Below are 21,015 nucleotides of genomic sequence, written 5' to 3'. Positions count from 1 at the left end.
GCCCAGTCCACAGAGGGTCGGCCTGAGCCCCAAAGGGGTGACATAATTCCTGTCTGTCTCTGCTTGCACCAGGGCTGGGAGGAAGATGCAGCGGATTCTGGGCTCCCCGCCTTCCAACCCAGGCCACCCCCCACCAATTATCTTTAGGCGGCAGCAGCAGAGCCTCCTGGTATCTCTCTGATCCCCCAAATTTCCGGTTCCCCAAAGACAACTCAGGATGTGGGGAGGGCGGGGCAGGGAGAGGAGGAGAGAGATCACAGAGAGACAGAGGGCCACAGAGACATTGAGACAGGGCAGAGAGACAGATGAGAGATACAGCTTCCAAGACAGAGACTGAGAAACAGATTGAGGCCCACAGAGAGGGAGACGAAGAGTCAGCAAGGGAACTGGTGATCCAGAGACACACAGAGACGAGGGGCGAGGGAAGGGAGAGGCCGAGAGAACAAGACGGAGGCAAAAGTGAAAGTGGCAAGCGGGATGGGGAGAGAGGGGGCCCGGAGTCGGAGCTTGGTGTGCGGGGTGCCGCGGGGGACCCGGAAACAGAAAGGCAAGGGCCGAGCCTGAGAGCCAGGTGGGAGAGGGAGAGAGGGCTCAGAGGCCCAGCCGAGGCATACAAGGAGGCAGACGGGGACAGGGACCCCGAGCGTGGAGGCAGGAGGGGCCCCAGGTCCCCATCTTTCTTGGAGCTCAGGGGGCTCCCAGCCCCCCCAGGGCCACAGATGCTCCAAGCGTCCACCCCTCAGGCTCACGTAGCCCGTGTGTCCCCCAGGAAGAGGGACTCGGCTCAGGTCCAGCTGCCCACAGCCCCGAGCCAGCAGCCCCTTTGAAGCCCGGCAGGGGAGTGAGCCCGGAATGGCCTTGGCTACCCGCCCCGCTGAGGGACAGAGGTGGACAGAGAGGCCTGAGGGGGGACTTGGTGGGTACAGATAGATGGAGGCACTTGGGAACAGGGGTTGCTTAGACCACTTGGGGAGGGGAAGCCAGTACCCTGCTTGGTCTGGCCACCTGCCCTCTCTGAGCCTCAGTTTCCTCATTTGTAAAAGGGTGATAATGAGAAGAACTCACTCAGGGTCACAGTAGCGACCAAACATATGTGAACCATGTGGCATCTCGCGTGGCCTACGTCAGTGCCTGAAAGTGGGCCTTGTTGAAGGTCGAAGATCCACAGCATCCTGTCCAGATGAGTCAGGGCCCTTTCATTTGCAAATGACAGAAACCCAGCTGGAGCAGAGCCAAGTGAAGGGTGTTAATTAACTCATGTAACTGAACAGTTCATGGGTGGTGCCGGCTTCAGGAATGTATGGATCCAGGACCTCAACCCATGTTCTCAGGAACCATTTTCCCCCTACCTGGCGCTGCTCACCTCTGTGCTATCTTCCCCGTCACAGGTGCCCTTCACATGGCGGCCCCTGGCAGCTCCAGGCCCATGTGTCCTCCCTGTTGAGGGGTCCCAGCAGAGAGAGAGAGCCTTATTCCCAAAAGTTTTAGCAAAAGTCCCTATGCAAAGCAGAATTTGCTCTCTGTGGAATTTCTCCTTGGGTCTGCCTCCTTGTTTTCTCCTTTTGCACCGACTTTTAACATAGTCTCCCTCCCTTCACTCCAAAGTAGGCTGCGTTTCCATAAATAACTCTGGCATTTGCTGTGTGACTTTAAGCAAATCACTTAATCTCCCTGAGCCTGTTCCCTTCTCTACAAAAGGGGCTCCTTATACCTTGTAGACCAGAGTGTTTTGAGACTCAGTGAAATCACGAGTGTGGCACACCATAAATGTGGAATAAATGCATCCCAACAGCCATCCTCCCTTCTACCAGCAATAGCCCCTAATTTTCTCTGGGTGCCTTCCCCACTTCCGGTGCCTTCCCCATTTCCACTCCCTCAGAGTGGAGCATATGACCCAGGCCTAAGTCAGTCAGCACATGGCATTCTCCTGGCCAGTGATTGGTTCGGGGAGTCTTGTGACCCAAGCTAAGACAATTTGAGTAAGTTTAGGGCTTTTGCTGGCGGTGCTGGGACATTTTGCTCCCCCCACCCCCCAGGATAGGAACTGGAAGGACATGGTCCCTGCAGCTGCCAGAACCATCACATGACCACAAGAGGCTGTGAAAATGGAATCAGTGGAGAAATTAGAAGTTGGTAGTGATACTTAAGCCTCTGACTCCAGCCATACCTGAGTTCCAACTACTTTCTCAGCAACAAGGGATCCCATTCTTTTACTTCCAGGGACACCTTTTGGGGCTAGGGACCTCAAAATGAGAAGGTTTTAAAACTTAAGTTCAACATCCTCAAAGGTTCCCAAAGTCCAGAGATCTAGTGGTGGGGCAGGGACTCAAACTTAAGTCTCCTCACCTGTATCCCAGTGCTGTTGCCACCAAACTCAGTCCCCTCTCTAGAATTATTGCTCATCAGCTCCAAGACTAATAATACCAAGTAAATAAAGCAAAAGTAAGGAAAAACCAGAAAGATTTCCCTGGGCAGGTGGGTGTTGAGGAGGAAAGTGGGACACTGGGAGGGGATTAGGTAGGAGGGCAGACCCATGTGTCCAGGATAGATGGGTTACCAGCCATAAAGCGTGCACCCAGGTATCTCTGAGGAGCAGTCAGAAGAGGTGGAGGGTGAGGAAAAAGGTGAGTTTCACACATTGGTCACCAGGAGCTCATCACCAGCCTGGGCTGGCCTGATAGTGGTTGGGTTTTGGTGGAAGTGATAGGCGCCGTGGTTATCCACTAGGTATCTTTTTGTGGCAAGTGGAAGAAAGCCTGGCTCAAATTGGCCTAACCAGTTGGCCTGATGAGATTGACTCAACAGGGAGTAATGTCTTCAGGCATATTGGATCATTGGATCTGGGAGCTTATACAGCTATCACGACTCAATTTTTCTATTTCCATTTCTGTTGACTCTGCTTTCCTCTCTGGAGGCTTCATTCTCAGGCAGGCTCCCTCCAAGTGGAAGCCTGCAAAAGCGCCAGGCCTACGTCTTATGGGCTTGACACCGCAGTGGACAAAGAGCTTCTCTTTCCTATTAGTTCCACTGAAAGTCTCAGGAATGTGTCTCATTGGCCTGAATTGGGTCATGTGCCCTTCTATCAACCAATGACTGTAGCCAGGGGGTGGGATATAATGATTGGTCAATCCTGGATCACATGCACATCTAAGACTTCAGTCCCACCTGAGCCACATAGACATTTCAAATCCAGGTGGCGTCATTGGAAGAAGAAGGCATGGATACTGGCAAGGAAAAACAAAAGAAGTCCTCTATAGATGTTAGAAGGTGGCCAGCAAAATGCTAATAATAACATTTTTTAAAGTTCTAAAGTCAAATACATTTGGGGACTACTAGGTTAGGCAAAGAGAAGCAAAGGTTTCTCACAGGATCCCTCAGAGCCATGAACTCAGCAAAGTGCACTTGACTCTGCCAGGAGGATTTAGAGAATGCACTTTTCCCAAACTCTCCTGAAAGCAGAACGCTTCCCTGAGAAGCTTCTCTCGGGACTCATGCACCACACAGTGCATTTTGGAAAAAATGGCGCTGAATACCACAAACAGCCCGAGCTCTTGCAGCAGCACTGTCGATGCCTCATCCACGGCCCTCCTCACCATTTCAGGGCTCACTGGCCCACGCACCTGCCGGCACCTGCCTTCCTCTGCTCCAGGCTTGCTGGGGCCACTGGTGCCCACTGTGCCCACATGGGTGGCAGGCCAGAAGTTCTGGAGAATTAACAGCCCCCCTCTCCCTGGAGCCACCCTCAGTTGGTGAGTAATGGGCGAGGTTGTACAAATACCCCAGCTCCCTCCCCGGCTGGGATGGCTCATACCCACCCACTCCACAAGGCCCCCAGCCTGCCCTGGCAGGGCTGTGCCCCAGTTGCCCGCATGGGTAACTGGCTCTATAATGCATCCTTTGTTGGCTGCCTTCTCTTTCCTGTCTCACTCCCCTGTCAGTGTTTTGGGGACCACCTCCCAAATAAACTATTTGCACTGGGACGCTTGTCTCAAGGACTGCTTCTGAGAGACCCCAAATCAATAGAGCTGTTACCTTCCAATGGCCTTTACAAGCACCCAATTGTCTCCCCAGCAATTCCAGAAAACATTCTCTCTCACTTATCACTAAATCTACCTTTCCTCCAACAACGGACTTCAAGAAAAAATCTGTTTCTGCTCCCCAGCTTTCATCTGCAGGGATTCTACCTACTGACCACCCCACTGTGCTAAGAACCCCAGCCCAGCCCCGTAGACCTCACTGCCTTGACTATCTGTCCCTCCTGGCTCATCCACTGGTGGAAGCAAAGCCACATTCTCTTGCTGATCCAAGAAACACCAGTGGGAAGCTGCTTCGTGCCTCGGGGCACACCCCGCCCCCAATCCACCAAGGCAAGGACCCAGAGTCACCTTGGACTTCCCCAAGCCTCACGGCCCAGGGCCAACCCATCACCACGTCCTTTGCTTCTGCCTCCCAAACATCCCCTATTCTACCACCTCGCTCCACGGCCACCACCACTTCTTCAGCTAGCCCACCATTTCTCCTGTGGATCGCTCTAGAAGCCGCCTCACTGATCCCACCTCAGGGCCTTTGCCTACGTTGCTCCTAAAGCCTGGAGCACCATATGCAACTCACCTACTTGGCGCAGACAGACCGGCCCCTCTCAGCCTCCTGTTTACTGCCTCCTAAAGCTGCCCTACTTTTCTGCCTCCATCCACTGCCCCCTTAGGTCTTGGCCTCTCTTCTTATTACAAAATCATTCAGATATGCAAACACTTAAGAGAGTCACGTATCATACACCTCTGTATCCAACCCTGCTTAATACGAACAAGACATTACATGTATCATGGAGGCTCTTCCTGAACTCCTTCCCAGGTACCCTCCCCCTCTGGCCCATGGCAGTGAAAGCGCGGAGTCGTAACCACTGGACTGACGGAATTCCGTCCTTTGCCTATCTTACTATCCTTGCATATATGTGCATCCCTGGACAACATGTACAGGTTTTTCATGTTTTTAGGTTTATATAAATAAAAAACTTGCTTTCCTTTTCTCACTCCACCTTCTGCTGGTGATATTTATGGGAGGTGACAGATGTTGCTCCAGTCCACTGATCTTTCTCTGCTGGTGGGTCTCCACGGTGTCACTGGACTGCAGCCCCTCAGTCCACTCTCCCAGTGACAGTGTCGGTTGTGTCCCGCTGTCAGCCGTGTTCCGCTGTCGGCCATTACAGTTTGCCCTGAGCCCCTCGGACCCACCTCTTAGCCCATGTGCTGCTTTGTCCAGGTTTATACCCAGAGATATGCTAGGCAAAGGGACACACCATCTTCAGCTTGACTGATGTTGCTAGGTTATTCTCAGGGTGGTGGCACCAACATGACCTTGTTGGTAAACTGTTTCTGTCCCTCAGCCCAGGCATAAAGGTGCCTCTGCCCTTTTCTATTTCCTCCAAATAAAATGACTTGGACTTCTCTGGTGGTCCAGTGGTTAGGACTCCGCGCTTCCACTGCAGGGGGCGTGGGTTCGATCCCTGGTTGGGGAACTAAGATCCCGCATGCCGCGCATCGGCCAAAAAACCCCCCCAAAAAAGACCATGCCACCTGTTGATGTCCAGCTTGTCCAAACCCCTCCCCAGACCTCCCTCCCCCACTTCTCCAACAGGCCTCTCACAACCTCCCCGCCTGGCGCAGCGGCACCTACTACAACACCCGGAGCAAGGGTGCTGGCGGCAATGACTCTGGAGGCCAACAGGCCCAGATCTCAGCCCAGATTTGCCACTGCAAGTCACTTTTCCTCTCTGAGCCTGTGTTTCCTCACCTGCAAAATGGGGATACGCACAGACAACAGGGGCGTGACAATGACGAAATAAGCACGGAAATGTGGCAAGCGCTCCATAGAGGAGCTGTTGCTATTACCTTTGGAGGCCAGAGGCCGCCAACAACTTTGCGTCCCGCTCAGGACTACTCTGGTTGTATGTCACAGAAACCCCAAATCAAGCTGGTTGAAGAAAACTGGTCATTTATTGGCCCAAGTAACCAGGAGTCTGAGGGGATGTCTCACTCGCTTCAGGTGTGACTGGATCCAGGCATTCTGACACCACCAGGAAGCCAGCCCTGCCCACCTCCAGGCCTCCTCTCTTCCGTGCTGGCTTCATTCTTAGGAGGCTCTCCAGGTGGGGGCTCCAGGACCATGTTCTCCCGGCTTCACGACTGCCATGAACAAAAAGCTTCTCCTTCCTGACACTTCCTGCCCATGTCCAGCGCTGGGCCTCACTCTGGCCAGGTTGTCACACGCCCGCACGGGGGCCAGTCCCAACGACCAGGTTATCCACCAGGCCCTCCTACTCAGAGGGGGTCTTGGAGCAGCAGCAGTGGAACCACGTGGGAGCTCGTTAGGAATGCAGAGTCTCAGGCTACATCCCAGATGGACTGAATCAGAATCTGCATTTTCGCAACACCCCCACGCGAGTCATCTGTAAGTCAAGCCTGAAGAGCCTGTTAACTTTTTCAGTTGCTTAGACAATTTTTAAAGTTCTGTTTTATTAAGAACCACAAAAAGTAAGAATTAAGAAAGCCCTTTGAGGGGACTTGCCTGGTGGCACAGTGGTGAAGAATCCGCCTACCAATGCAGGGGACACAGGTTCAAGCCCTGGTCCGGGAGGATCCCACATGCCGCGGAGCAACTGGGCCCGTGCGCCACAGCTACTGAGCCTGCGCTCTAGAGCCCGTGCTCCGCAATGAGAAGCCGCCGCAGTGAGTAGCCCCCGCTCGCCGCAACTAGAGAAAGCCCCTGAGCAGCAACAAAGACTCAATGTGGCCAAAAATTAATTAATTAATTAATAATTTTTTAAAAAAGAAAGCCCTTTGAGGTCATCAAGTCCACCCCTTTGTTTTAAAGATGGAGAAACCAGGGGCCAGTGGGGAAGGGTCTTGCTCTAGATGCCCACCCAGCGCTTCCCCACGCCCTGTTCTCCCATCACCTCGGCCGTCGTCTGCCACTTCCAAGGACTATCTCATGAGGAGACGCACCTGAGCCCCAGGAGTGCCAGCCGGGCTCAGAACTGCCTCACTCAGAAGGTGACGTGTCCCAGGCTTCGTTCAGTCACTCACACATACCTGCTCAGGACCCTCGGGAGCACAGAGGGTCTGCGAGGATGGAGACCCATAAACACACACACACACACACACACACACACACTCAGGACCTCGGACCCAGCCCACCCTCACCCTGACTCCGACCCACTGGGCCCCCCAAAGCTAAGAGCACTACAGACCACAGCAGCCTTTATTCTGTTACAGAGCAGGGCTGGGGCCAGGGTGACTCGTTCTCAGGCTGCGTCAGAAGGTGCAGAGTACTGGGGCCACACAGACGGGACCCCGAAGTGAGTGACAATAAGTTAGGGGGAAAGTCCTCAGGCTGTCGTCAGGCTGGAGACGGGGCGGGGTGCCAAGTGGGGGCCCACAGAGCCACTGCCGGCTGCTTAGCTCAGCACTCCCAGGCAAGGCTGGCTCCAGACCCGGCAGGGCCTCTCACTGAAACACAGCGGGACAGGGACAGAGGGAGGGGTACAAGGTCAGGAGGTCGGTGGCGGTCACAGGGGCCCCAGACTCAGAGAGGAGAGGGCGGGGAGGGCCCAGGGCCCGCAGATCCAGGGCAGGGCAGGGCCGGGCCGGGCCGGGCCGGGCCGGGCGGGCCTCTCACCGGGCCTTCAGTGGATCTAGAGATTCTCGTAATCTGGAGCTTCCTCGCCCTCCACCTCCTGGGAGCTCTGGCCGGCTGCGAGGGAAGGGAGGTTGGTCTTCAGCTCACAGACCATCGCGCTCTCCTCCAAGGCAGCTCCCCCAGCGTCTGCCCTACCTCCCCCGACACACACCAGGCTTGCTCCTCGCCCCGGGCGGCAGCTCCTGGGACACGTTCACGTACTCCCGGCTCCCATCTGCGGGGACAGGTCAGAAGGAGGGACGGCCGTACCGAAAGGGGGGCAGGCCACACTGAGGGCGTGAGAGGAGGAGGACACCCGGGCAGAGGGCGAGGGAGCCAGAGAGGGGGCGGCGGGCACCCTCAAGGCCGGAATGAGAGTGAGGATGGGGGGGGGGGCACGAGAGGGAGGAGGGAAGGCAGACCCCAGCCACTCACCCAGAGACGCCTCCGCGCTGTCCTCACTCTCAGGAACATTCACGTAATCTTCCCCCGACTCCACTGTAGGAAACGCACTGTTACCCAGACCCCCCGAGGCAGACACCCAGAGGCTCCCAACCACAGCCCCCAAAGACTTTCGACATAACCAGCCCGAGACTCCTACACGCAGACCCCCAGAGACCATCCCCACTGTAGGCCCCAGAGGGAGGCAGGGAGGGCGGTCCGGACCTGCGACGCGGGTGGCGATGGAGAGAAGTAGGACAACTTGACCAGAATTGATTAGGGGAAACGGAATTGTGGGAGGAGAGACAGCAGGCCCCAGCGTGTCCCCCAGGCTGCGGAGCAGGGACGGGGAGCGGCTCGGGGTGGTGGGGCTGGGCGACACGTGTGCAGAAGGAAACAACACGTGGGGCTGGGCCGAGTCAGAGGCGCCATCAGCCCCGCTGGCCCCTCCTCCTCAGCCAGGTCTGCCCTGTCCCCCCTCTCCTGTCCTTGTCCCTTCCTAGCGCCTAGCGCCATCGACGACATCTTATTCTTTCATGTGTTGACTTATTTCTCCCTGAGGATGTGGACAAGGCAGGCTTCGGAGTCAGACTGCCCAGGTTCAAGTCCAGCTCCAGCATTAACTAACTGTGTAACCTCAGGCAAGCTACCTAACCGCTCTGGGCCTCAGTTTTCTCATCTGTAAAATAGGGTGAGGAACGGTACCCACCGCACAGGGGTGTTGTAAAAACGGTGAATTAAAATAAGGCCTGTCATACAGTAAGTGCTGCCAAGTTTCTGTTAAATAAACAAATCATTGTTCAGATGGGACAAGTGAGGGGCAGGAGGGGAAGGGACAGGCTCAAAATCCCCTGGGAATTGTGAGGTTTAATATTAATAAGTTAATACACATAAAACTCTTAGTAGGGCATGTAGTAGGCCCTCAATAATGTTAGCTGTTTTAATCACAACTCTACCTCATTAGATGTGATTATATCAGGGGCACCCAGTAAATATGATGGATGACTGAATGAGTGAATGAATGAATGAAAATAAGCACTTGGACAGATGGTCTGGGGCTCAAGAGAGAGGCCATGAGTTGAGAATCAGGATGGCACATGAAGCCAGGGTGTGGGAGTGAAGACCCAGAGCAAGTATAGAGAGAAAGGAGAGGAACGGAACGCTGAAGACAAGACATATAGAAAAGCCTCCAACAGGCAGGATGAAACCAAAACGAAGAGGGAAAAGCATCCCAAAGGAAACTAAAACAACACAGGAAGCAGAAGAAAACTTCCCAAAGAAACGCAAAAAAGACGACCTATAATCAATATCCTTAGAGATTTACGAGATGATATTGCCTTTGTGAAACAAGATAGGAGGCTATGAAAAAGGAACATTCAGAGATGAAGAAAGGGCTTTTGGACAAGAAAGACAAAATGAAAGCATAGAGTCAAAAGAAGAATAAAGTCAAGGAAATCTTGCAGACAATAAAAGCAAAAGACAAGGAGGGAAGAGGAGAGAAAAGGTAAGGAAATCAGACGATCGGAGCCGGAAGTCCCCCTATCTGAAGGACAGAAGTGCTAGAAAGAGAGAAGAGAGAAAATGGAGGGGGAGCAAACATCCAGGAGGAGAGGGAAGAGCCGAGGGGCCGCAGCACAGAGGGGCAGGGAGTGGTCAGATGGCCGACTCACTGGAGAAGGCGCTATCTCGGAGGCCAGGGTTGCTGGACACAGGAGCTGGGGGGACGGCGGCGCCAGCGGCCGGGACGCTGTCAGGAAGCACGACCCTGAGGGAAGTCAAGGAGCGGGTGAGCGAGGAGCCCTGGCCTCAGCTCCCACCTCCCGTCTGGCCACTCACAAGTAGCCCTCGTTGTTATAGTCTTCCTCATCCTCATCTTCGTCCGCATCCTCACAGACTGCCTCTGGGGCGGGTAACGACACAGGGTCAGCAGAGCCCAGGACAGGCCCCAGCCTCCTCCTAACCGGGGCCGCCGGGGTCCCTGACGCACCCTCGTTCTCGTAGCTGGCCACACTGCTGGCTGCAGAGAGAGCAGGAGAGGGAGACTGAGCCAGCTCAGAGGGGCCTGTCCTCTGCCGGGCCCCAGCCCCATGGGCCCAGCTCCACACTTACCACCATCTGAGTCCTGCTGGGAAGACGGCATGCGGTGGGAGCCTCCGGGGGGCTGTGGGGATCTCCTAGGAATCAAAGGTCAGAGGGCAGGCTGGGGTGGGGCTCTGGGGCAAGAGGGATTGCAACAGGGAAAGAGGCCCCCAATCCAAGCAGGTGAGGGGGTAAAAAGGGGGATTTGGAGGGGAAGCGGCCACTTACGGGATGGGGAGCAGGTAGGTCACAGGCGGGTAGGAAGTGGCTGGTGGCCAGGGGGCGAGCGTGGCTGAGGACACAGGACCAAGCTGAAGGAATGACTCCAAAGCTCATGCCCCTACCCTGGACGAGGCCTCGAAGGGCAGACTAAACCCCGACACCCCTGTGCCCTGGACAGGCCAGGGCGGGGGGCACCCATCTCCCTCCCCACCCCCAGCTCAGGTCAAGGCCATGTGGGCAGCCACAGGGGGAAACTGAACAAAGGCACACGCTCTCCCACCCACGCCAGGAGACGCTGCCCCCCCGCATCCAAGGAAGAGGACCCTCCATGTACTCACGAGGCGGTTTGATCACGATGCTACTTGGGGTCAAACTAGCAGGAGAGACACAGCTTGGGTAAGCAGCTGGGAGAGGGCCCAGACCCCATCTCAGTCCCCTGGAGCCCAGCCCTGCATGGGGTGTTGAGGGAGACACCCAGGGCGGACGGGGCAGACTCACCCATCGGAGGCAGCAGTGTCATTATATGAGCCTGGGGAAGAGAGGGCCCGTGAGGCAGGAAAAGGGGGTGACGAGGGCAGAGCGTGATGGAGTACGGGGCTCTCAGCGACTCGAACGAGTTAAAGAGGGACAAAGGAGTTGGGGCGTGGGATGAGGATCCCTGTCGGTGTGTCTGAGCATCTGGACACCCCACCAGCCCCCACTCACCTGGCAGCTCTCGGCACCGCACACACAATGCCATCAGCAGCACGGCCAAGAGAGGCAGCGGCAGGAGGCCCAGCACCAAGAGGACCAGGCTGACTGCCTCCATCTGCAGGGGAGAGCTTGGACGGGGCCTAGCTGCTCGCCGCACACCCCTCAGGGACGGAGCAGCAGGGCAAGGGCCAGGCCAGAAAGGGTAGAGGGGCCGAGCGGGCACCAGGCTGGGACCCTGGTGGGGGGGCAGCCGCGCCCTCCTAGGGGGCTCCCTGGGTCTCCTCCCCTCAGTGGGCTCAGCGAGCGTCAGCGCGGGCTCTGAAAGACCCTTGAACACAGGGCGGTCAAGCCCTGGCCTGGAGTCTGGGGCGCCAGCCACCCCTACACAGACCCTGTGCCCCAGCCCTACCTGCCCCTGGGCTCTGCGCCTGCCTCTTCTCAGTGCCTGCCTGCCTGCGGCAGGAAGCTGTGGTGAGCGCCGGGTGAGGGCAGGAAATCATCGGGGCTCAGCTGACTGCGCCCTCCCCCTTCCCACCCCCACCCAGCCAGTGGGGAGGGGGAGGAGGCGGCCTCAGGAGCCGCCCGGGGCCCTCAGGAAGGGTCTGCTGGTCCCTGGGACAAGGGGCAACTCAGACCAGTGGGAGGAGGAAAAGATACTTGCGGGCCAGCCAGCTGCCGTGCCCTCCACAGCGTGGCTCAAGGAGGCGGCAGGGAGGGAGGCCCTGACACCGGGAATTCTGAGGGGCCCAGGGCGTGCCCACCCCACCTCACCCTGGCCGGCCTGCCAAGAAGGGCGGGCTCTCGGGGAGACATGGGCGTGAGCCAGCTCACTCCGCCCCCTGATCATTCACTGGCCCAGAAGGGCAGAGATTTGCCCAAGGGCCCGCAGGAGTGACCCAACAGCCACTGGGAACCTGGGACTAGAGAGGGGGCGTCCCCTGCAATCCAGAGGTCACTAGCACCCAGAGAGACTCCAGCAGGCACTTGGGGTCTGGCTACAAACTTTATTCAGTTACAAATAGCACCGAGCCCCTGGGGCTGCTCCAGTGGCGGGGGATCCCCCTCCCGGACCCCCAGAATCCCCTCTTGGCCACCTGTGTAGTGTGTGGGAGCTGGAACACGGCCCAAGGCCCCTCCTAGAAAATGGGCCAGCCGAGGATTTGGGCCCGGGCACCTCCTGGGGTGGGCCCAGGGCCAGCTGTGGTAGATGTGCAGGTAGCAAGCGGTGACCCCTCAGATGAGCACACTGGACACGGGGACCCGGGTGGAGCGTCCTCTCTGGGGCACCACGATGCGGTCATCAGCAGGCCCGGCCTCACACAACAGACCTGTCGGGGAGGGATCAGGGTCAGGGCTGGATGGACAGACAGACACAGGGCCAGGGAGGGGATAAACAGGCACTGGCAAATGGATGGGGCAGCAGAGCCACACAGTGGGGCATCAGCTCGTGGGACAGGGAGACCCGAGGCCGAGGGAGGGGAAGGCTGCGGACTGAGGGCTGCCAGGGACAGGGGGCTGGGTGCGCGGACGGATGGACAAGCAGGCAGCATCATGAAGTTAGGCAAGGAGCTGTGGACGGACAGCGGGGAGGCCCGACCGACCCTGCACGTGCAGCTGGGCCCGCCGGCGGTCGCCCTCAATGAAGATGGCGGCGCCCAGGAAGGCCGCGCCGCCCAGCGCCCCCATGAAGGCGCAGAGCATGAGCGAGAACTGCAGGGCCCGGAACTCAGACAAGAAGGAGGGGGGCCAGCCCTGGCGGAGGCGGTCGGAGATCTGTGGGGAGACAAGGAAAGAAAAGTCAGGAGAACGGAGAGGAAGCCCCTGAACTCCAGAAGAATGAAGAAGACTTAGGCCTGGACCTTGCCAGTGGAAATCTGCCAAGACAAAATCATGCCCACCCAGCTGAGCCTCCGAGGTGAAGGGTGCCTGGCACAGGGGACTCGGATGCCTCACTAGGGTGAGACCCTCTAATCTGGCCTGTGCTCAGGCCACTGGCCACCAGCCGGTACTGGGAATGTGGGGTCCCCCGAGCCCCACCCCAGGCCCAGCCAAGGGGCCGTGCTCACCAAGCCAATCAGGTAGGGGCTCCCAGCGTCACCCAGCAGGTGGGACAGCACGATCTGAAAGGCTTCAGCGGTGGAGCGTCGTGTGGGGATCACCACGTACTGGGAGGAAAGAGGGGCAGGAGGCAGAGGGTGGGGACAGGGCCAAGGCTCAGCCTAGGCTGAGGTCAGGTGAACCCTAGCTCAGAGGTGTGGCTGGGGTGAAGGGCAGGGCAGACCCGGGCTACAGGCCCACCTGGGGTTGGACTCTGAAGTCAATCCAGGGCTGGGTTTTGAAGAAGGGGTGAAGGTCACAGTTCAAGGCAAGTGAGGTCCCCTGCCCCCACTCCCTGCTCCCATCAGCCTCTGGGGTAACCCTGGGCCACCTACTCACCAGCAGAATGTCAGCCACAATGGCCCAGTTCATGGACAGCAGTGTCTCTCCAATAAAAATGAAAATCTGGGGGATGGGAGGTAGGCGGTGAAGGAGGGGGAACAGGGGTGGGGCATTGGTCTCATCACAAGAAGAGCAAACACATGGAGGGTTCACTAGGTACCAGGCCCATCTATTAACTCATTTAACCCTCAAAACACCCCTAGGAGACAGTTGCTACTATTATTCCCATTTTACAGAAGATGAAACTGAGCACAGAAAGGTTAAGTCACTTGCCCAATATCACACAGCTAAGAATGGCCAGAGCTGAGATTCAAACCCAGGCATTCCCACTCCAGAGTTGGCTCTGACCCTAGTCCTGCCCCAGTGCACCACTCCTCCACCCTGGACCCAGAACCCCCCCTTAGACACCTGCTGGCTACTCACATAGGTGGCCACGATGCTACCACGGGCGCAGGCGAGGGACAGGAAGAGGAAGGGTGAAGAGCCCAGGAGGCCAGCAGCACAAACCAGCGGGTCAGCCCGGGGGTTGGAGCGGCGGAGTCGGCGGCTGATCTCCACACCCAGGCCCACACCCAGGACCCCGGTGAGGCAGGTGATGAGCCCAAAGATGAGGCTGGGGGGAAGGGGAGGGGCAAGGGGGCTAGCCTCACCCCCATGGCCCAGAGAGAAAGATTGTCCATCCTGGCCACCATCACAACCCAGGTCCATCCAGGCACAGCACCCCATGGTTCACAAGAGGAAGGCACCTATTCCCAGACTAGGAAACTGAGACTCTGGGAGAGGAAGTAGCCTGTGGAGGTGGAGTCAGGATTCACACTCTCCTTGCCTGAGTCTGAATCACAGACTCTCTCCACTTCATCCCCTGCCACCTGCAGGGCCACTCAGACCAGACCCCATCTGGGTACCTGTCAGAGGAAGAGCAGGAGTCTCCAGGAAGGCAGGGGGGGGTCTCCCCCAAGACCACACGGGAACGCAGCAAGAAAGCAGGAGCCCAAAGAGCCAGGGAGCCCGTGACAAAGGCCACAGCAGTGAAACCAAGGGAAGACAGGATGAAACTAGGACTGCAGACAAATTAGGAGGGAGGAAGTTAGACTCCACTGAGGTATCGGTGTCAGAGACCTCTCTTCTCCCTCTCTGGCTTATTTTAATAGTCAGGGCACTGAGTCTGGAGGCTGTACTGGCTTCCAGGATCTGGGCCTGTAATTCAAGCAGCTGCCATAAGGGGGCAGTGGCGACAGAATTCCTGGCCTTAGGGTAGGGCCAGCTGACAGAAAACAGAACAAAGACCACACCCATGTAAATCTCAAACTAGACCTCAGGGCCTCCCTGGGGGCCTCAGATGTTGGGTTAGGATGGAACTGAACTCACTTTCTTGCCAGAGCCCTCAGATCTGCCCACCACGAGGTGGGGTTCAGGGGTGGTGAGTCTAAGTGGCGCTCCACAGCTCCCCTTGGAGGCTCCCGTACTACCAGGAACAGCAGCACAACAGCCACCACTCCTAGACCTGGTGTCACCTGGGGAAAGAGTAGGCTTCAAGAAAGGCACAGACAGGGAGACACTCAACCCTGGGGGCTGAGAGAAAGTGAGGGTGTATAAAAGTAACTCAGGGCCCAACACTTCAAACACCCAGTGAGTGCCTGCTCAAGGAAGCTGAACCTGTGGTTGAGGGGAGTGGGTGACTGCCACTAGGAAGTGTTTCTGTTTCTGCAAGCCTTACTGCTCCCTCTTTAGCAACAGCACCCTAATTTTCTTTTGGGAAACCACTCCCCCCATTTCTCTCAACCCATGTGGTTCAAATAGGGTGGGGCTTGTAACCCAGACTTGGCCAAGAGTAATGTTAAACCTCCCAGGCCTCAGTGATTGAGTTAGTGCCAGCACGTGACCCACGTTCATCTAATCAGACACCATCCAGGACTACTGCTCAAGGATCCAGGGTGCTGAAGTTTCTAAACGGGAAGATAAACATGTGGAGCTTTCACTTGCTTGAGAAGGAAGATAACAGAGGAGAGTAGAGCTGAGAAAAGGATGATCAAATTCCTGTGACACTGTGGGAGTCCTGCATCCAGCTTTACCTGAAGCTCACCCTAGGACTTTCCATTATGAGAGCCAATACAGTCCCATTTGGAGGCTTACAGTCGTACAATGGGCTTCTATCACCTGCAATCAAGAGTTTTACCTAGCACGTGGCTTCGCAGTGAGGGCAGCTAGGCTGCCTGTAGGCTTGGCAGAATTAGCACTGCCTTCAAGAGGGGGCGTCTGACGGTAGAAAGGGGCAATCAGTGAGTGCACTGCTAACCTTTCTCCCGGCCGTGACCCGACTCACCCGCAGAGCCCAGTGCCAGTCCCCGGCCACATCCTTCACTTTGGAGCCTGCAATGTAACCCAGACCACTGTGGGAAGGGGGTGGGGGAGGAGAAGAGACGGCTGGTCAGTCCCGTTCCAGGCGAGGCCCTTCTGCCTCCCCACCAGGCCCAAGGTCCACTCACCTGCCCACAGGGATGGCAAAGTAGAACACGCTGAGCATCCGACTCCGCTGGTCTGCCACGAAGAGGTCAGCGATGAGGGTGGGTGCGATGGTGGAGTAACTGGCCTCCCCGACCCCCACCAGGCCCCGGGTCAGGAGGAGCAGCCAGAATCGCTGGGGAAGGAGATATGGGGCAGGTGGCACCCCGCCCTGCAGCCAGCCTCCCGGCCTCCCTCACCAGCCAGCTCTGGAGAAGTGGCAGGGATGGCAGGAGAGGCCTGGGTTTTAGAATCAAACCGACCTGAGCTTGAATCTTGGCTCCACTACTTACTAGCTGTGACTCTGAGAAAGCAACTTAACCTCTCTGAGCCTCAGTTTCCTCATCTGCAAAAGGGGGATAATAACAACTTGTTCACATACCTATTGTGAGAACTGGACCACAAAAGGTCTATTCATTACCTCACACCCAGTAGGTACGAAATAAATCTTTATTTCTATCTTGTGCAAACCACCCAAGACACCTCAACAGTGAATAGTGATCTTAGGCGGGGGTTTGTTTGTCTACCAGAGACACCAAAGCTAAGAACAAGGCACAATCGCCCAAGGAGAGTATGTAGTGTCCGGGGCTGAGAAGACAGAGTCCCAGGGCAGAAAGGGAGAACAGACAGAGGTGATGTCAAAGGAGCAAAGAAGCAACAGCCAGGGAGGCAGGACGAAAACCAGAAGAGGGCGTCACAGAAGTTAGAAGAGAGTTTTCGGAAGGAAGAAGTGGGTCAACAGAGCCAGAGGCTCTCAGGAGATCCAGGGAGAACAGGACTAGGAAGTAGGAGCTACAGCTAGCAACTGAGAGGGCACTGTTGACTTTGGCAACGGAGAGATGGGGGCAGGTTAGCCAGCAGTGCTCAAGGGGGCAGTGGGAGGAGAGGAAGTGCAGGCAAAGTGAGAGCCTCTCCCCAGCTGCTCCTTCACCCAGACTGGAGCTTCCCTCTGGGGAAGTCTGACTAGGAAGAGGAAGACGGAGAGAGGGCAGTCCTGGTAAGGTCTTTCCTGTGATAGAGAAATGTGAGTGTTTAGGTGTGCAGTGGAAGGAGGGGATGACGGACAGAAGAAGGTTCTGGAAGAAAAGGGGAGAGGATGGGGTGGGCAGATAACTCAGGCAAGCAGGGAACAGAAGACGGCATGGACTAAGGGAACCGCACAAGTTCCCCAGGCCCGGTCTGCAATGACTCCCAAGAGCAGCAGCAAAGACTGATGGGGGAGTCAGGGTGGGGGGAGGAGAGGGCAGGGGGGGAGAGCAGAAGCAGGAGCCAGTGTGGGACCTCACCTCTCTGGGGATGAAGGACGACCCCAGTGTCACCAGGGACCAGAAGGCAATGCCCCCGCACATGAGATACTTCCGATTGTACCTGTCACCCAGGTAGCCAAACACAGGTGCCAACACCATGTAACTGGAGATGAACACTGGGGGGAAGCAGAGAGTCACAGCCCAGCCCCAGTACCCCTACCCCACCCCCAAACCAGCTCAGGGAGGGCGAAGGGGGGCAGGAAGAACTCCCAACCCTGAAACTATCAGAGCTTCCTGCAAGCGGGAGTGGGGGGAGGTAGTAGTCGTCCAGCTCCATCTCCAATGTTCTTCAAATCTTCCATTGTAGAATGGATGGCCCAGCTGACTCATCCCTTCCCCCATACCCTGGTCTGCAATGCACTTATCTGATCTAGCCCCTCCCTACCCCTCCAACTTCATGCTTATCCACTTTCCCTCTCTGCACCCCAATGGCCCAACTGCCAAGTTCAATACCACCTTAAGGCTTTGGGCACCTGCTGTCCTCTCTATCTGGAATTGTCTCTCCTCTCCCCTGAGCTCCACAACCTCAGCTCCTTCACCCTCAGCTCAGAAACCTTCCCAACCACCACATATCCAGTCTCTCTCTATCACAGCTACTCTGTCTTCTTTTACATAACAGTTATTTCTATGGAAAATTATCTCATTATTAGTTTAGGTTTTCAGGGACTGTTGCCCCCCTCGTGCACAGCAAAATGTTGGCTCCAGGAAGACAAGGACTGTATTGGCCATGACTGTGTTTCCATCACTTAACACATTGCCGAGCACAAAACAGGTGCTCAACAAACACGTGTTGAATGAAAATGTGAAGAGGGTTGCTGAGAAAGACCTGTTGTTGTTGTTTTTTTTTTTTTGGCTGAGCCACGGGGTAATGTAGGATCTTAGTCACCGGAGCAGGGATCGAACCCCCGCCCCCTGCATTGGGAGCACAGAGTCTTCATCACTGGACTGCCAGGGAAGCCCCAGACCTACTTCTTCTCTAACTCAACAACTCTTTAGAGCTTTGCAGACCTGGACCTATGATCCCATTCTCATTCCATTAAACTTTGGCTTAAATAACTCCAGTTCCTTGGTGGCCTGGAGTGGAGCAAAGAACACTGCAAGACCTGGTTTCAAACTCCTCTTCTGCCTCGAACTTGTTGTGTGACCCTAGGCAAGTCTTAACTCCTCTCCAAGCCTCAGTTTCTTTATAAAAATGTAGATGATGCTACCTACTTTCTCTATAAAACAAGAAAAATAACTCCTTGGCTGATAAAGGATTAGAAGACAATGGGTGTAAAACGTCTTGCCAAATTCTTTGGATGTTATCAGTACTTCCTCCAGGGCCTGGCACATGGTAGGTGCTCAGAAATGAAGGAAGGAGGGAAGGAAGGAAAATAGGACTTGGCCTTGGCTTTGCCTTTCCCATAAATCCCAAAGTTCTGAACAAGTAAAACTCACCTCTTCCTCTTCTAGACACCCTCTTCTGCCATTATTTACTGGGTGCCTACCATTTTCCAGTACTGTACTATGCACTTCACAGGCATTATCTCATTTGATCCTCACATCAGCCCTATGAGGTGAGCCGGGGTTATTACTAGTTCCAGCTCACAGAAAAGGAAAGTGAGGCTTAGAGAGGTTGAGGGCCTTGCCTACGATCACATTAAGTGAAAAGCTGGTATATAAACCCAGATCTGTCTTAACCGTTATACAAAACTGACTCCCTCTTTAAATCTCTTTAAATGTGGTGTCCTAATCGAACAGGACAGCCTCAGGGCAGAGCCACGGCCATCTCCTCCCCTAGCTGGGCCACCGGATCTCCCAAAAATAAGGCCCCAGGCACGCCAGCATGTGGCCGCAACTGGGGTAGAACAGAAAGAAGAGGTGCTGTGTGCCCAGGAGGGGCCTCCACTCACCCGTCTGGATAAGGCCGGAGCTACTGTCTCCGATGTCAAAAAACTGCTCAATGTCCGGAAGGACGCCTGGGAAGGAGAACACTCAGGATGGGCTGGCCGAGGCAGCCCCACCTTCGGGACCCCGCTCCCATCCCCCTTTCTAACTTTCTCCCAGAAGTGAGTACCAGCCACGGTGAAGCGGTCCATGTAGTTAAGGAGGTTGATGTAGCACAGCACGGCCACTATGAGAGCCGAACGGCCCGAAGACAAGCCCGTGATGCGCTGCAGTCCCTCCCGGTCTGGGACTTCGGGATCCTCGGACTTCGGGTTCCCCATGGACCCCGGTAACCCCGCGGTGCCGGGCGCAGGCCCGTCGTCCGTGTCATCCGCCTGGCTGAGGAAGGGCGCGGTGTCGGACCCGGACATGGTCCCGGGGGCCGCGCCCGCCCGCGCTACGGTCCCACCGACGATCCCACCTGCGAGGGGAGGAAGCTGGAGAAAGGAGGATGGACGGAACCCAGGCGAGGGAAGTGCGCTCGGACACCGAGAGGAGCTTGCCCCGAAGCACACAGCACGGGGGATGGCACCCGGGCTCTATCATGCGTCCCCGCCCCGGCAGACACACCGCGCGGAGGGACGAGTGGAACTCCGGTGAGATCAGAGACAGGAACGGGTTGAGGAGAGTCCGATCCCCCGCCCCCTCCCGGTTGAGGCCACCCCTCACCCCGGGTAGGAGCCCACCGCATTCGCGGTTGGTCAGCCTCGGCGCCGCACCACCGCCACCGCCATGTTGTCTAAGAGCCGGTCATGTGACACTGGAGCAGGGGCAGAGGCGGTGGACGCCGCTGCGGGCCAGCCCCTGACGCGACTACGGAGGCCGCGCGCGTCCCTGCGGTTTTGCCGACGTTCCCGCGTCATGTGACTGTGGCCGGTCGCCACGGTCCTCGGCTGCATTCCCGCCGCGACAGCCGACCTAAAGGTGTCTGGGTGAACTGTTGCAGTACCTCCCACTCTGAATCTCGGCTTCCTTATCTGCAACGCTGCTTGGCAGACTTCTTATTGAACGAGATCAAACGAGATAATGGAACCTTAAAAGATTCTGGAAATACAGTAGTACTGTAAATATCTCTAAACGTGCCAACATACAGGTTTTTTTAAAAAATTTATTTATATGTATTTTTTGGCTGCGTTGGGTCTTTGTTGCTGCGCGCAGGCTTTCTCTAGTTGCAGAGAGCGGGGGCCCCTCTTCATTGCGGTGCGCGAGCTTCTCAATGCAGTGGCTTCTCTTGTTCAGGAGCCCTGGCTCTAGGTGCGCGGGCTTCAGTAATTGTGGCACGCGACCTCAGTAGTTGTGGCTCGCAGGCTCTAGAGCGCAGGCTCAGTAGTTGTGACGCACGGGCTTAGTTGCTCCATGGCATGTGGGATCTTCCCAGTCCAGGGATCGAATCCGTGTCCCCTTCATTGGCAGGCAGATTCTTAACCACTGCGCCATCAGGGAAGTCCCAACAGACAGTTCTTACTCTTTTCCCCACGGTGTCCGGTTGGGGTTTCATACGTGCTCAGTAAGTGTTGGATGAATGAATGAATGGTGAACAGTGGCCCCCGTCCCTACCTTTCGGATTCCCCAACCCAGCTGAGCTTTCCCTGCAGACGTTTAAGAAAGTCTCTCCAGACCCCACCGGCCGCGTCTGGAGCCAGTTTTTCCTCACCTCCAACTTGCGCCCTCTGATGGTCTCACTTGGAACAGGCAGGGGCTAAGGAGACTCCTAGCCATGGACGGGGCTCGA

The 21,015-nt window shown here is 56.4% G+C and overlaps 2 protein-coding genes across 12 annotated transcripts; both read right to left on the bottom strand.

The window, feature by feature from the left end:
- Positions 1-5,718: 5,718 nt before the first annotated feature.
- On the bottom strand, positions 5,719-11,998 carry LAT (linker for activation of T cells). Of its 4 annotated transcripts, XM_028483023.2 has the most exons (12): positions 11,122-11,998; positions 10,915-10,945; positions 10,755-10,789; positions 10,423-10,486; positions 10,225-10,289; positions 10,103-10,132; positions 9,952-10,015; positions 9,786-9,880; positions 8,110-8,172; positions 7,847-7,909; positions 7,675-7,749; positions 5,719-7,505 (listed from the first exon to the last, which is right to left on the bottom strand). In XM_028483023.2, the coding sequence occupies exons 1-11, from the start codon at positions 11,222-11,224 to the stop codon at positions 7,691-7,693; spliced, it is 672 nt and encodes a 223-aa protein (XP_028338824.1). In that variant the 5' UTR covers positions 11,225-11,998; the 3' UTR covers positions 5,719-7,505; positions 7,675-7,690. The 4 variants fall into 4 exon arrangements, 3 of the variants coding, with proteins under 3 accessions (XP_028338824.1, XP_028338823.1, XP_028338822.1); XM_028483022.2 differs by having other exon boundaries at positions 5,719-7,749; XR_008616463.1 differs by having other exon boundaries at positions 7,675-8,172.
- Positions 11,999-12,098: 100 nt separating this feature from the next.
- SPNS1 (SPNS lysolipid transporter 1, lysophospholipid) lies at positions 12,099-20,074 on the bottom strand. 8 transcript variants are annotated; one of them, XM_055082011.1, is made up of 13 exons: positions 19,970-20,074; positions 19,414-19,704; positions 19,250-19,315; positions 17,337-17,473; positions 16,035-16,186; positions 15,872-15,938; positions 14,917-15,062; positions 14,454-14,609; positions 13,972-14,188; positions 13,546-13,611; positions 13,176-13,274; positions 12,711-12,882; positions 12,099-12,437 (listed from the first exon to the last, which is right to left on the bottom strand). In XM_055082011.1, the coding sequence occupies exons 2-13, from the start codon at positions 19,652-19,654 to the stop codon at positions 12,343-12,345; spliced, it is 1,614 nt and encodes a 537-aa protein (XP_054937986.1). In that variant the 5' UTR covers positions 19,655-19,704; positions 19,970-20,074; the 3' UTR covers positions 12,099-12,342. The 8 variants fall into 8 exon arrangements, with proteins under 8 accessions (XP_054937986.1, XP_054937985.1, XP_007107376.1 ...); XM_055082010.1 differs by having other exon boundaries at positions 19,953-20,055; XM_007107314.4 differs by having other exon boundaries at positions 13,972-14,161; positions 19,953-20,054.
- Positions 20,075-21,015: the final 941 nt, after the last annotated feature.

This window comes from Physeter macrocephalus, unplaced genomic scaffold (assembly GCF_002837175.3).
Source record: "Physeter macrocephalus isolate SW-GA unplaced genomic scaffold, ASM283717v5 random_3, whole genome shotgun sequence".
Lineage (NCBI taxonomy): Eukaryota > Metazoa > Chordata > Mammalia > Artiodactyla > Physeteridae > Physeter > Physeter macrocephalus.
The sequence above is the reverse complement of the archived record's forward strand: the minus strand, read 5'-3'. Positions and strand labels throughout refer to the sequence as shown.